The sequence below is a fragment of the Crocodylus porosus genome, unplaced genomic scaffold (genome assembly GCF_001723895.1).
Source record: "Crocodylus porosus isolate Cpor-Errol unplaced genomic scaffold, CroPor_comp1, whole genome shotgun sequence".
In the NCBI taxonomy this organism is placed as follows: domain Eukaryota; kingdom Metazoa; phylum Chordata; order Crocodylia; family Crocodylidae; genus Crocodylus; species Crocodylus porosus.
In genome coordinates, this window is record NW_017728950.1 from 67176755 (window position 1) to 67190535 (window position 13781).

A 13781-nucleotide genomic window follows, 5' to 3' on the forward strand; every position below is an offset into this window, starting at 1 on the left:
CATTTTGAATGCTTTTGATTTTCCCCTAGTTTATTTCAATGTCCATTGCTCAACTACTGCTCCTACTTCATGAATTCTCAGGGTGTTTAGCCTTTCAATTTTAGGCTGCTTTCATTTTTATTGAAGTATTCGTATTTTTTACTTCAATAGGCACAAAATGGAATCATTAATTCCTCTTCCTAAAACAATGAGCAATAATACTGATGTGTGAGATCTGTCCCCTTATTACCACTTGTCCGAAGACTGCAGATCCCACTGCAGTGTTTTTACAGTCTGTGATGTGAGGGGTTAGCAGCCTCTAAATCAAATTATTTTTCCAACTATGGTAAATCAACACCATCAGCTCAATGGATGCTGCTCTCTCACCTCAGCCTCTCCTCATTCAGATCCCTGCTAAAGTTTAGATCTTCCCTGCTACCTAAAAGCAGTGATTTTAATCATCATTAATCCCCTTCTAAAATACCCTTTGCAAATTATTGGACCATTGCATGTAAAATATGGAATAATGGCACAATCTTATTTCTGTAATCTTTGCCCTTTTTAACTGATTTTACCCATTTATTACTACTTCTCACTGCATCATGATATCAAACAGAACAAATCTTTGGGGTAGTTTGTTTTGTCATCCAAACTACCACAGTGATGGCAACAAGTAATCTTGCCATAACACAGGAAGAACATAGAGCTGGACAATAACTGTTTTTTTAATCTAAAGTCTAAGTTAACTAACTAAAACATTAACTAGCTACACTGATTGATTTGGGTCAATATGAACCAAAAAGTCTTCGTCATTTTGAAGAAAATAAAAGAAGTATAAACCCTCTAATCAGCCAGCCAACCCAGCTATTGAGTAAAATGGAAAGTTTCATTTTAGTTCTGAGTTTAAATCCAGAAGCCAAACACGGTTTTGAAAAATCCTCGATTTATTAAAAATTATATTCTGTTCTGTTTTTGTTTTTTTTATTTGGGGGCAGCAGGGCAAAATCATTTGACATTCATTTTGAAATTCATGTTGAACCAAATCCTTGTTGTTGTTGTTGTTGTCGTCAGTATTTTTCACCAAAGGAAAGGAGTTGGAGAAAATATTTCACTTTGGTTCTAGTGTGAAGAGGAGAGCTGTCTCAGGCACATGGTTTCCTACATGCTTTACTGGCCTCTCAAGGCCCAAGTTTGTAACTAGATCTGAAATTTCTCCACAGTCTAGAGAACTAGTTAGGGTTCATCACTAGTCAAAAGTCCTGTTATGATTGGAATGTATATTTCAGGTATTTTAATTAAAAGGCCATAAAGTAAAAAGAAAACAATGTTCTAAGGTAGTTAAATATAATTACACTCATCAGTGACACATTACAATTCCTAGTCCTTTTTTTTATATTATTGTGTTATTGTTCAAAGGAATATAGAAGGCAAATAAAAATCTTACAATAACTGCTGCAAATAAGCATTTACTAACCTTTGGTCTTAGAAGGAAAACTGCAGGATAATATACATCAGTTTCTAGCTATTACATCTAATTAAACTGGAAGAAGAGTAGAAATGTAAGATATATCCAAGCACTGAATCCCCACAACTCCTGATCAGGAAAGAAGTGAAGAACACTCAGCACATGCCAGGGCTTGAGGCCAGGTCAAATTTTCAAGAAAAAAAATGTATTAATTAAAAAATAGTTAAAAAACAGGAAATTAAAATAAGATTAAGGTTATAATCCAAGGACCTGATCCTGCAAACATTTACACATACACATACCTTCAACTCAACACTTCAGTAAAGATGACCCATAGCCGTTAAGAAAAGCACATGTGTAAATCATCACAGGATCTGGGTCTGTTTTGATGGGACTTTGAGTTTAAGTGAGCGCTGCTCATTTGATAGGGAAAATTCAGTATAGTAAGCATGGTTTCCAGAATCAGATTCTGGCCAAAAACCAGGAACAGGCAGTATAGCAGAACAATGACAGGAATTTCCAAAACACTCTGGAATTCATTTTTAATATTATATGAATGTATGTTAAGCCTCTATGTTAAGACTACAAATCACTTGCAGCTCTCTTTTACACATTCAAACATGAATATACTTCCAGCACAACAATGTTATGCTTGGAACAGTAATACCCATACTTCCTTTCTGGAATAGGAAAGACAGTAATCAAGGTCAAACCAGAGACCTCCAAGTGAAACAAGAGTTTCTGTTCTTGCACCAACAGTTAATCATTGAATGTACCTTCCTATATGAATTATGTTTCTGCTGCACATTTTCTTCACTTCAGCCTTCTGGGTCAGGAGTATGTGGGAAAATGTCAGTTCATTACAAAAGGACAAGAGAAACCAAACTATTTTTTTCCATGAACTCTAGGTGATCCTTTTTTATCTAATACCTTTGTAATGAGACCACAAAAATCAATGTGAAATGTTCACATACATCTGCTTGTAGAATTTGGCCTTACAATTTAATGGATGAAATCTTGGTAATCAATGGGAGTTTTATATTCGGCTTTAAAAAAAATGAGGGATGAGGACCAAAGTAATGGGAAATAATACCTTATAATACCTGGATAAGGTACAGATCAATCATTAGCAGTCACATGACAAAAAAGCCTCATGGATCTTGACCCCTCTCCTGATTTGCTCAACTTCTGGAGATTCAGATCTCTTATAGCTACCCACTTGGGAGAACACACTGACATCCAGCCCAGAATACTTTTGTGCTTGTTTTATCCAACATTGATTGTATTAGTTTGGCAGATTTTAAAATTGGCTACTGCTGTAAAGCATTGGATATCAATAAAATCTTGCAGAATAGGGCCTTTTCCAAAAATGGTTTCAAATGAGAATGTTATAAAGGCAGGTACCATATTGAACAGTTAATTCAGTATTATAAAATTGAGAGAGAGTTGTGCTTTATTTCTGTCTGACATCGCAGAAATCAATGCCCTTTGGATTTCATTTTTCCCTCATCCAAAGTTAATTGATCCTAACAATTTTAACTCAGAAGTTCTAGCTGTGCAAACAAAATGCGAGCTTTCAGTTTATAGCCATCTTAATTTTTCAGAGAAGAAGTAAAGCCATGACAAATTCTGACAAATGATTTAACAGTCACCATATAAAAACTGTACTCCAGTATTATGATTTAATGACAACTGAAATTTAAATATGGGGTTAGATTCTTGAATCGTCTTTGTCAGGAAAAAAAAAAATTACAGATGAGAGTTGAGTGCATTTGATTTAGCTTTGACAATATAACCCCAGAATTTACTCTAAATGACAGAAAAATCAATAATTAAATTATTGGTATTTTCAGACAGATCATTCTCCCGAGTTCAAGACAAGCATTCTCTATAATTTTCTTCTTACAGTTTGTTAGATAATTCTGCAGCTTTTTATAAGAATTCTTCAGACAGCTTGTGATTTGCTGCTGTATAGTGAAGCAAAGACGAAGGAAACAAAGGAAATACAGGAGTATTACATACATGTTTTCCTTATATGCAAAAACCTGCCTTGATTAATCAAAAATTTATGAACTAACAACAATGTTATATGTACTGGCAGGGATAGCAATCAACTTGGAAATGCCTTTTGGATGAAATTTCCTTATAGAACTCATTATTGCTCTCAGAAACCATGCAAAAGGAGCCCTGGGCAAACCAAATAGCTTTCATCGATGATAAAAAATGTATTTCCAGAGAAAGTACTTACATATTTTAATAATATTTTCTCCATCAACATTAAGAAAACCTAATCCAAAAAAACCCTGAAGTTAAGTGGTTGCTGGTTCTATTTATGATGTATATATTACAGAGCATATTTGCAACAAATAGGCAACCTTTGTAGGAAAAACCTCACATTTTCATGAACAAATTGGCAAATGTCTGTATAAAAACATGTTGCTGCATGCTAGCTATTAGCTGTGTATTTATAAGATGCAATACATGTACCTGGAAGTACTGTGGAGCCAGTAAAAATAGAGTAAGAGAACTGTTAAGTATCAGGAAATTAATTACAGGTATTTAATGGCCAAATATGTACAAACACTGACCATGAGCTGGTCTCTGCACTCATGTCTACCTTAACCTAGGGACTCAAAAGGCAGTTTCTAGGGATTCTGAAGTAGTTTTATTGTAATACTGATGATATTCTAGATATTTTGATGGTAAAATAATAAAAGAAGGGGCAAAAGTCTCCAGTCCTATCTGTTGTCTTTGGGTAGTTAAGGAGACAAAAAGGAAGCAGAAGCCACCTACCACCTCCCCATAAGCAGCACTAGAAAATATATAATGGGGGGGGTGCAATGATGACCCTGCCCCTCCCTGCTGCAAGTCCTTTCTGGAGTCGGTGCTCACTTGTATTGTGGACGTAGCAGCAGAGAAGCATGTGGCTGGGGTGTTGGGTGCGGCACTGTTGTGGCAGTGGTGCTGGAGTTGCTGTCGCTGGCCCAGTTTGGGGGGCCTCAGCCCCATTAGCCCTGGCCTTCCGCCACCTATGCCATTCCCACTATTGGACTTCCCTTCAGGCAAGAAAATTCCCAATGAATCTAGGGAGGTGGGAGGGAATTAATTCAGAAAAACAAAAGTCAACCAATAATAGCTATATTTTTTCATTTAAAAAAAGGGTTTTCCCCCTAATTTTGCCCAGCTCCAATGTAGACATGTATTCCAGCAAATCCACACATCATACTTTTTAAGAATCTAGCCTTTATTTGTTGCCTCATGGACACTCAAAATGACTAGTCACTTGAAGATTTAAGCAAGAACCTGTTTTTGAAATGAAAGGTCTTCAAAATATATGGCAATTCAGAGCAAATATATCACTTCAGGCCTACCTCTAGTAATTCCCACCTCATAAAAATGATTACATTTTTAAAATTGTGCCACCATTTTGTTTTGAACAACTCAGGTAACTTTGGGGGTGTTGTTTGTTTTTTAATTTCAGATGACCCAAAAAACTGTACATCGTGCATTCACAATTATTACATGTAAGTACAGCTCTCTGTTAGCATCTACAATTTCATAAGCAAAACCCATGCTCCATTTGAGAGATTACTGGAAGTTATGCCATATCCATTGGCTTCATGGCTACTTGTTGAACAAAAATGTATTTCTAGAAGCTTTAAAGGGAAAAATATGGGAGTATAAGGGTAGCATCACAAAACTTAATAGTCCATGTTAAAAACTAAAATAAAGAATAGCTGATTTAAGGACATGGTACTTAGTATCTTCAGCTCTCACCAGCTATAAGAAGAGCTGAAGACAGTTAGTGCCAAACAGACCCATACCAGCAGGAATGTAAACATATAAGCCCGCATATAGAGACCTGGCACTATACCACAAGTAAAAAACAAAGCTGGACAACTTCCAGTATAGACATACACATTACACAGATCGACTAGAGGCAGTAACCAATCTGCAGATTTCCCCAAATGACCAGCTGTTACCCAACAACTGCAGTAAATGGATACACTAATTGGGAACACAGTTGCATGCTTTAATTGTTTAAAAAACAAACAAGACTATAGGAGAACCTTAATATTAATAAATCCAACTTGTTGTGGCTTTAGGGTAAACTAAGTAGTCATTTTGTGTCTGAGTAATACATTGCCTAAGGAATTATGCATGTTCATTACAAAGAGAATAGACCTTCCCCACATTCTTGTACATACACGGCTGCCATCCCTGCGCCATTCCTCCCCCCCATACACACACACAATATGAACTCCAGGTCCTGAAAAAAGATTTATATAAAACCAGCAGGGCATGTTCTCCCAACAGGTATAAGCAATACTGCTATAAAAACTGCCCGGGGAATACCTATACTGATGAAGACGCTCAAGAGTGCATGGAATGTGCAAGCAACTGTGACAGCTGTGATCTGCATGAGTGCTTATGGTGCAACAAAGACTTTTATCTTTCAGGTAAGCACAGTAACACGTATTGTACATATACAGTAGGATCTGGTGGCTTGCCTTGGAGGACAAAATATGAGTCCCATCTTCTGAGATGCCCTAGCACCTTCCATTGAAGGACATGGAAACTGAGGGAACTCAACACCTTTGTAGAATTAGGCCCTGTGTGTAAATTCAAGGCATCTTTTGGTTCAGAGATCTCAAAATGTTCAACTATGAAATCCTACTTTTTTTTTTTAAATGAGCATTAGCATCCCTACTCACTCTGAGTGCATATAGGAAAATATTTCTATTTTATAGTGCTGCACGAAATGAGGTGGTTTCAGTTCACAGAAAACCATGCAAACCTTTTTTCACTTTAAAATGCATTATGCACCTTCTAATTTCACTTTGACTTTCAGATCTAAGTAGAACAGCAAGCCCCAGCACCGGAGCAAAAGTTCAGTTAAAACTGCTGAGGTTCACATCAAATTCACAAACAACCAAGAATTCCTTATAGTTTCATAAGGAAACTGTCAGTCAGTCAAGGCTGTCAGACAACACTGCCAATGTCTGAGCCCCTCGATTATGAAATACTAGTGTAAGATTTCCTTCATGCTCCCGTACTAAAAGCTATGAGGTATAAACTGCTTCATGCACTGTGGTGTTAACTTTAGGCAACTTTTATCCTAGCCTTGGCCCAAGTACATTATAAGCTCCTTTTCCTCCTATTTTTAGCTGGGAAAAACCAGCAACTTTTCTCATTTCTGCTACATGAATTGCCACTTCAAATGTCCATTTAGACCTAGGGCCAGTTCCTTCCTGTGCAGTTGTATTATTGGGAAGATAGTCACAAACTATTTTTCAGTCATCACCATCCACAGCCATAACTGATTGACTTAGCAAAGGATTTGTCTTGCTTGCTTGTCTAAATTTATCAGAGGGTTTTATGCTGCTAACTGTTATTTTGGTACTTTGATATTATCTCACTAGTATCCAAGTGTCTCGCTTCAGGTTTACTCAATGCTGGCTTCACATTTGCTGGAAACTAGAGATTTATTAAAGTCTCAAAACCTTGATCTAGAGCTGAACATGGAATTTTTGGATCTTAGATTTTTGTTGGATTCATTTTTGCTAAAGGGCTCAACTGTGAAATTCAGATCCAAATTTAAAGTTTGTGGAAGACTACAGGAATTTAAAGATTTGGATGGAGTCACCTGTATTTGAACTCAAAAGTGTTGGGTTGAAAAGTTGTGTAAAATTGTCTAAGACTGCACTGAGTTTAACTTTTGTATTGCTCTCTAATGAGGGCTTAAGGAGGTTTACAATAAATATTTCACACCCCTTCTACTATTCTCCCTGCTTTTCTAAAATTGCCTCTTTTCTAAGAGAGCTTAGAGGCATGCGTCTTCCTCCATCCCAGTCAAACTGCACAAGGTTTAATGTCAGAGTTGTGATGTTTCTCAACTTTAAGATTCCCACTTGACTTTGATTTATTAATTTCCAATTGATTTTATGAGAATCATATGGCTGAAAATCATATGCAGTCTTTCAAAATATTCTTAATCTCCAAAAAGGTTGAAGCCTACATAAGGCAGACTAAGAATTAAACCTCAGAATTAATCCTTAAATGTGGATTATTCTTAGTGAGTGTGTCTACACGTTTATTAATGTGTAGTAATTACCGTGCATTTAGTTTAGCGCTTCCTTAATGAAATTCTACCTAAATGCACAGTAACTACAGTTACTGCACAGTATCTCCAGTGCACAGTTTTTTGTGATGGTTACTGTGCAGTAGCCTAATAACACTGCGCACTTGCATGTTTGGTTTTTTGCATTCTTTGGTTTTTGACCAGCATGCTACTACACAACATTATCAGGCTACTGCGTAGTAAGTGTCTCTTGTAGACACAACCTCTGTTGCTCTTCCTCTGTATATCCAGGATGGACAAGGGTGGAATAGCATTTCTAAATCTCCAGTTTGGGGTACTTGCTGTGTTTCAGCAAGATCATGGCTTAATGGCTTTATATCTTTTTTAAAGATGGGATGTGTGTGAAGGAATGCAAAGCTGGTTTCTACGGTGATTCTGTTACTGGAGTATGTGAAGCATGTCACAAGACCTGTGCCACATGTGAATGGTTCAACTATGATGACTGCACCAGCTGCAAAAAGAATTTCCAGATATATCACGGGAGGTGTGTGAATCCAGATAACGAACCACTGCTGAGAAAATCCTGGAATGGTATGTTGATATATATCCTCTGATCTCTGTCACTTCATCACTGCGTACCACTAAGATTAATGAAGAAGTTTGAAAAGGAGCCCCATTCTTCTGTTTCTGAAGTCCTATAGCTTGAATAGGACTGACTAAGAGCATTTGATCCCAGGGTTAAAGGCTCCCCGCCCCCCACTCAGAAACAATAGAGTTTTTATACAACTTAAGTTTTATAGGTCCTGGTTTTTTCAACCTTGTATTGGCCTTCTGCACCAGGATGAATGTCACCTGAAGAGAATTGGATATTATGTTGTAAACAGCATAACAGCTTGTAAGTAGTGTAGTAAGGGGGGGAGAAATCAGGCATCATGGAAAAAAATCCATTATCATCATGCATCATAATGGACTGAACACAAGATTTGGAGCTGGAACTTGAGGTTTAGCCCTCCCTTTGTCCTTACTCTGTAACCTTAAGAGATTAATTAACAATAGTAAAATATTTCTAGAAGGTAAGGAAGGTGATATATCTAAACATTTTTAGTATTACTGAAGCAAATAATTATTGCTTATTTTATTATTTTGTCATTTTTTCTTGTTTAACAACTACATGAAAACAGATCACAGTACTCTCCCTTTTTTCCAAAGTAAACAAGTTATTTACTAGTTTCTACAGCAAATTTATTTTAGTCAGTAGACAATTAATGAAGACATCACTGTGAATATTAATAATTTGTATTCTGCTCCATGTTAGTAATACAAAATGCATGAGCCTGATCCACGCAATCAGAGAATAAAACAAATCAAGCAGTATTAATCATTATTTGTATTACTGAACATATTAAAAATAAACTGGAGAGTCACAAACAGCCCAACTCAAAATTTACTTTGGAGTCAAACATATTAATTTGGACCTAATAAGCAAAAAAAATACACAAACAAGTAATGACACTTGGAAAGTAGGTTTGATATAAATTGTGTCATTTCACAAAATAATGAGGTATTATTCCCCACTGTATCCATAACACAATTGTGTCACAGGTAAAAGACTGAGTCAAAGAAAGAATAAGAAATCAAGTTTCCCTTCTTCTAGGCAATCCAAACCGTTCCTTACATTTTCAAGTGCACAAGGCGCTTGCCAACCAGTACTATCCTTAGCCATTTCCTTTAACCTGTTCAAGGCATCTATCTGTAGAATTACTGCTTTAGTCATTATTGTGATGTAAATGTCCTTCTGGATCAACCTCTTTAGAACTGGGACCATCAAAATAGGGCTTTATTTAGAGAGCTGTGCTCTCAAGATATGGGTAAGATAAGTTCACTTTCTCATTTGTACTATTGTGCAGCCCTTAGTAATGGGGTCCGCTTCAATATATAAGCATTCCTTATATTGTCTCACCAAAGCACTCAGTGTATCTGGATTGGACATTTGCACTGAAGCTGTTCTTTTGCGTACACTTGGTACTAAGCCAGGGGTATCTGGATCAGGGACTCCTCCTCAGGCAGCAGCAACTACAGTGGGTCCAGGACAGGCAGCAGCATGGAATCACGTTGAGGTGGCAGCATGGGTCCAGGAATGTGTAGCAGCATGTGTCTGGAGGCAGAAGCGATCATCCAGGGGTGTCATGGGCCTGCATTCTGGTGGTGGCACCAGTCCATGGGGCTGCCACTAATGGCCATATTCATCAGGGTCCAGGGACCCCAAATTCTGTTGCAGGTTATGCCCCTTATCTTCTGGTACCCTGATGGACTACCAGTGGACCTGGTGGCATGGTTTTATGGGCTGAATTATATTTGATACCTGTGCTCCAACCCAAAGATTCATAATTTAGCACTGAGGCTAATACTATGAAACTTCCATGTTGGTGTGAGCTTCCAAAACAGCAGTATTTGCCTTACCCACTTGAGTTGATACAGAGTAGATGCAATCAAGATCTATGAATGATGCTACCCAAGAAAGTAAACTCAGCAGTTCCCAAGTCTACTTCTTCTGAAGTGATAGAGTTGTCTCAGGATACGTGAACTTTCTTTACTTTTGCTTTTGACTTGGTGATAAGACCTATTTGTTCAAGTGCTGTGATGAGATTACTAGTCTTTTACTCCATTTTGGTTTTCAATGCATTTAGGAAGCAGATATCTGCAAACTGCAGACCTCCAAGTATACTATCCATCCATAGAATTTTGGTTTCCATGTCAGAGGTCTGTCATATAAAAGTCATTTGCTTTTCTTGTGAAAACCTCACATGACTGACTCCTATTGAGTTTGTGATCCTTCATTATCATCATTGCAAGAACAGGTAAGATAAAAGAAAGTCAGCTTGTTCTTGCTCTCAGTGACAGTTTTTCATGCTCCCCAGACAAAGAGCTGTACCAGTCATAGTTTTTTTCCTGACATGATCATCCATGGTGGGCAAGTTGAAAAGTAGTGGTCAAACAAAACCTAGGATTCACCCCCTCCCCTTCCCAGTTTTAGGACTAGGAGATCACAAAATATGAAGTGATGCTTTAAACACAGAAAGAGAGATGAAGGGTGTAGCAGTATATATAAGGTTACGGTAAAAAAAGAAGAGCAGGACAGTGGACCTTTGCTGTGGGTACCTACTAGTAGAAGTAAAATCAAACTCACTATTAGATCCTAAGATTCGTGGGGAATGCCCACTTCTCTGGCATAATGAAATTAAATATATGGCTTCTGTGATGACCATGACACAGCCAGCAATCTGGCCAAAAGTATTTGACCCACATTGTTTAGTTCAGTAATGACTATGACAGCTTTACAAAAGCCATCTTGCCTTTCTTCTATGGAAATACTGAAGTGAGAGAAGCAGGGTGTTGCTAGACTTTACATTTTATTCACAAATAATGAGGCCATTGTCTTCAGCCCTCTGGAACCCATTTGAGTATATGGATATGGACAGTGTGATTTAAAATCCTACCGACCAGTTTAATAACTAAATTGATCAATCAGATTGGATATGATGGTTCACAACCAACCCTTGTAAGTCTTACGAAGCGAGACTTGTTCCAGTTTGCCTCCTGGATAATAAATTAAAAGGCAACATGCTATAAGATGAATCAATGCAGAGACTGAATTTCTTTTGGGAGACTGATGCATCCTGGTGAAAATGAAAATCTCCTTCTGGGTGCAGAGGACACATTTTTTCTAGCTTCCACTTCTTGCGTAAGGATAAATGAAAGACCAGTCTCATGAATTTTCATGAGCCCACATACCAATTCAGACATTCTATAGAGAATAACTCTCTAAAATAATACTAATTTTGTGGGTATTCTGGTGGGCAAAATATTCCATTCCAAACTGGGAATCATTAATAAGTCATATCATGGCCTGAAATAAGGAAACAGATATGTCTGGCATCCAGACATTTAAAAAGGCAAGCCAAGGAAAAAAGAAAAGGTTGAGCTCTGTGTTTGTAGCTTGAAACATCTGTATTTTATCTGGTGTACCAGATGATGAAATGATTTTGGAAGCCAGGAGACATACTAGTGTAGGCTTGATTCACCAAATGATTACACATATCCTTTCAAGGGGACTAGACATTTTGTAAGCTGCAATCAGGTCTTCATTTTGTCAGTTCACCATAAATACCACACCCCAGGCTTGTGTGTTGCACAGTTACTCAGCATAGCCTAATGCATTTTTTTGTGAGGTGCAAAGGAAACAATGGGCGTGGGCTTAGATCTGTTTCTACAAAACATCCAAGAGGGAATACTTGCAATTTACTCTCAAAAAAGGCCCCAGAACACCACTGTAATTAACTATGCAAAAGTAAGCACATATCTAGTACACCTCATATATTAGGACACATAATAGAAATAGCATCCATTGGCTGTCATTGGATACTCTTACGAGAAGTCATGAGACAACTGCATCATCCTTCACACTTTTTCCTTAATGCTACAGTAAATTACATCAATTAAAGATGTAACATGCTCAGAGGGGGTTGGTTGAAAGAAAAAAATATTCAGACACTGCAGACTTAGAGGAAGTAGGGGCCAAATGCATAATTCATCATAGAGGCTACCTATTTTGGGGTGTATGGAAAAGCTGAGGAGAAGACCAGGAAAAAAGATTAAATGGATAGAGAAGAGAGAGATGGAGAATATGCAATGGGGGCAGGTCTAGATGAAAAATTATTATGGACATTTAGAAAGGAAGATGTAGCAGCATAAGACACATCAGGAAATCTTTTTAAACAACATTCATATGTGGATTTTAAGGTTGTAAGAGGCAGGCAAAAGTTATTTACTAACCCATATAATCTTTGTCAACCCTCTTGGAGTTGCATGGAGATTTTATATTCTAGGCATTCGTTTGTAAACTAAAGTTATGGTTGTTACAAGATAACTAGATTGGAAATTAATGGTTATTGGGGGGCTGTGATTTACCTCTCACCAATCCTACAGTACCTTTAAATTTATAATTCTCATAAGTCTTTGAGAGAGATTGGATAAGTTCTAGTATTTTATTACATATGGATATTGTTTTCATTACATTTTATTATGTCTTTGTAATTGTAATCATCTTTTAGAGATATGTGGTTAGTTTATGCATTTTTATTCATGGCAGTATCATTTTTGCAAGGCCAGTAGCAGAAGCAGAATAAAACTTAACACACTAAATAGCATCCCCACTGGAAATAACTGGATCATATTCAAATCACATCTTTACTATGCAGTGCACAAACCAAACAGGTCACCTTCTAAACTGGAATGTGTGCATGGTTACAACAGCCCTACTAGTGCAGTTTGTTTTAGACTTGTCACTACAACAATGTACCATGTTTTGTGGTTAGGCCTGCAAAAAACATTGACATAGAAACACAGATCCTTTACCAGAAGCTGGTATATTTTTAATTAAAAAACAGAGTCGCAAGTATAAATGTGGGTGCTAATTTGATATGAAGATCAAAATTTAATCATTTTAATCGCTCTCATTTACCTAACTACTATCTGAGCATGTGGTCCCTAAATGAAAAAAAACAAGGTGGCTTTGATAAACATGAATTTTAATGGTTAGATCCTTCACTGTGGCTAGGGACAAACATTCAAAAAGCCTGAGCCTGAATTGATTCAATCTTTTCAGGTTAGTCTAACGTACAAAGCTTGAACCAATTCAGAGGTGGATGGACATTCCCCTTTCATTCCAGAAATTCAGGTACATGCCTCCAGTGGCTCAGCCTAGAAACCAGGGGCTGTTAGAGCAGCCGTACCCTCTCTTCCACGGTTCTGAGCTGAGACTGGGGCATGGCCAGCCCCTGCAGGACCTCTGATTAGGGAGGTCAGCCTGCACCACCCCAGGCTTTTCCCTCACTGCTCAAGGGGTGGGAGTGTTTCCAGCCCCCTGCTAGCACTCTGAGGCAAGCGAGCATGGAGGGGCTGCAATGCATGGATCTGTTGATGATACAGATCTTTTCAATCTCCCTACCTTCTTCTTTATACTATCTGCAGCAAACTGACAGGCCAGCAAGCCAGCAGTGGGCTGATAACAGTGTTTATCACCCAATCAGCAAAACAGTTGCCTCTCTCCATTAGTTCAAACTCTTCTTAAACAGCTTACTAGCTGACCTGTTGATTACCTCCAAAAAGTTCTAAGTGGTCACTGTTCTGTCTGCCTGGCCCAGTGAAATGGGAGACACACATGCACAGACATCTCTTAGCATTAGCTAGCATACC

The 13781-nt window shown here is 37.8% G+C and overlaps 1 protein-coding gene across 5 annotated transcripts in view; it reads left to right on the top strand.

Annotated features, from left to right (window-relative positions):
- PCSK5 (proprotein convertase subtilisin/kexin type 5) overlaps positions 1-13781 on the top strand; it is a 378572-nt gene that overhangs the window by 336155 nt on the left and 28636 nt on the right. For all 5 annotated transcript variants that reach the window (XM_019554922.1, XM_019554924.1, XM_019554923.1 and 2 more), the window contains 3 exons: positions 4926-4968; positions 5762-5904; positions 7917-8117. In XM_019554922.1, the coding sequence (XP_019410467.1) occupies positions 4926-4968; positions 5762-5904; positions 7917-8117 (387 nt within the window). The remainder of the gene's footprint in view (positions 1-4925; positions 4969-5761; positions 5905-7916; positions 8118-13781) is intronic.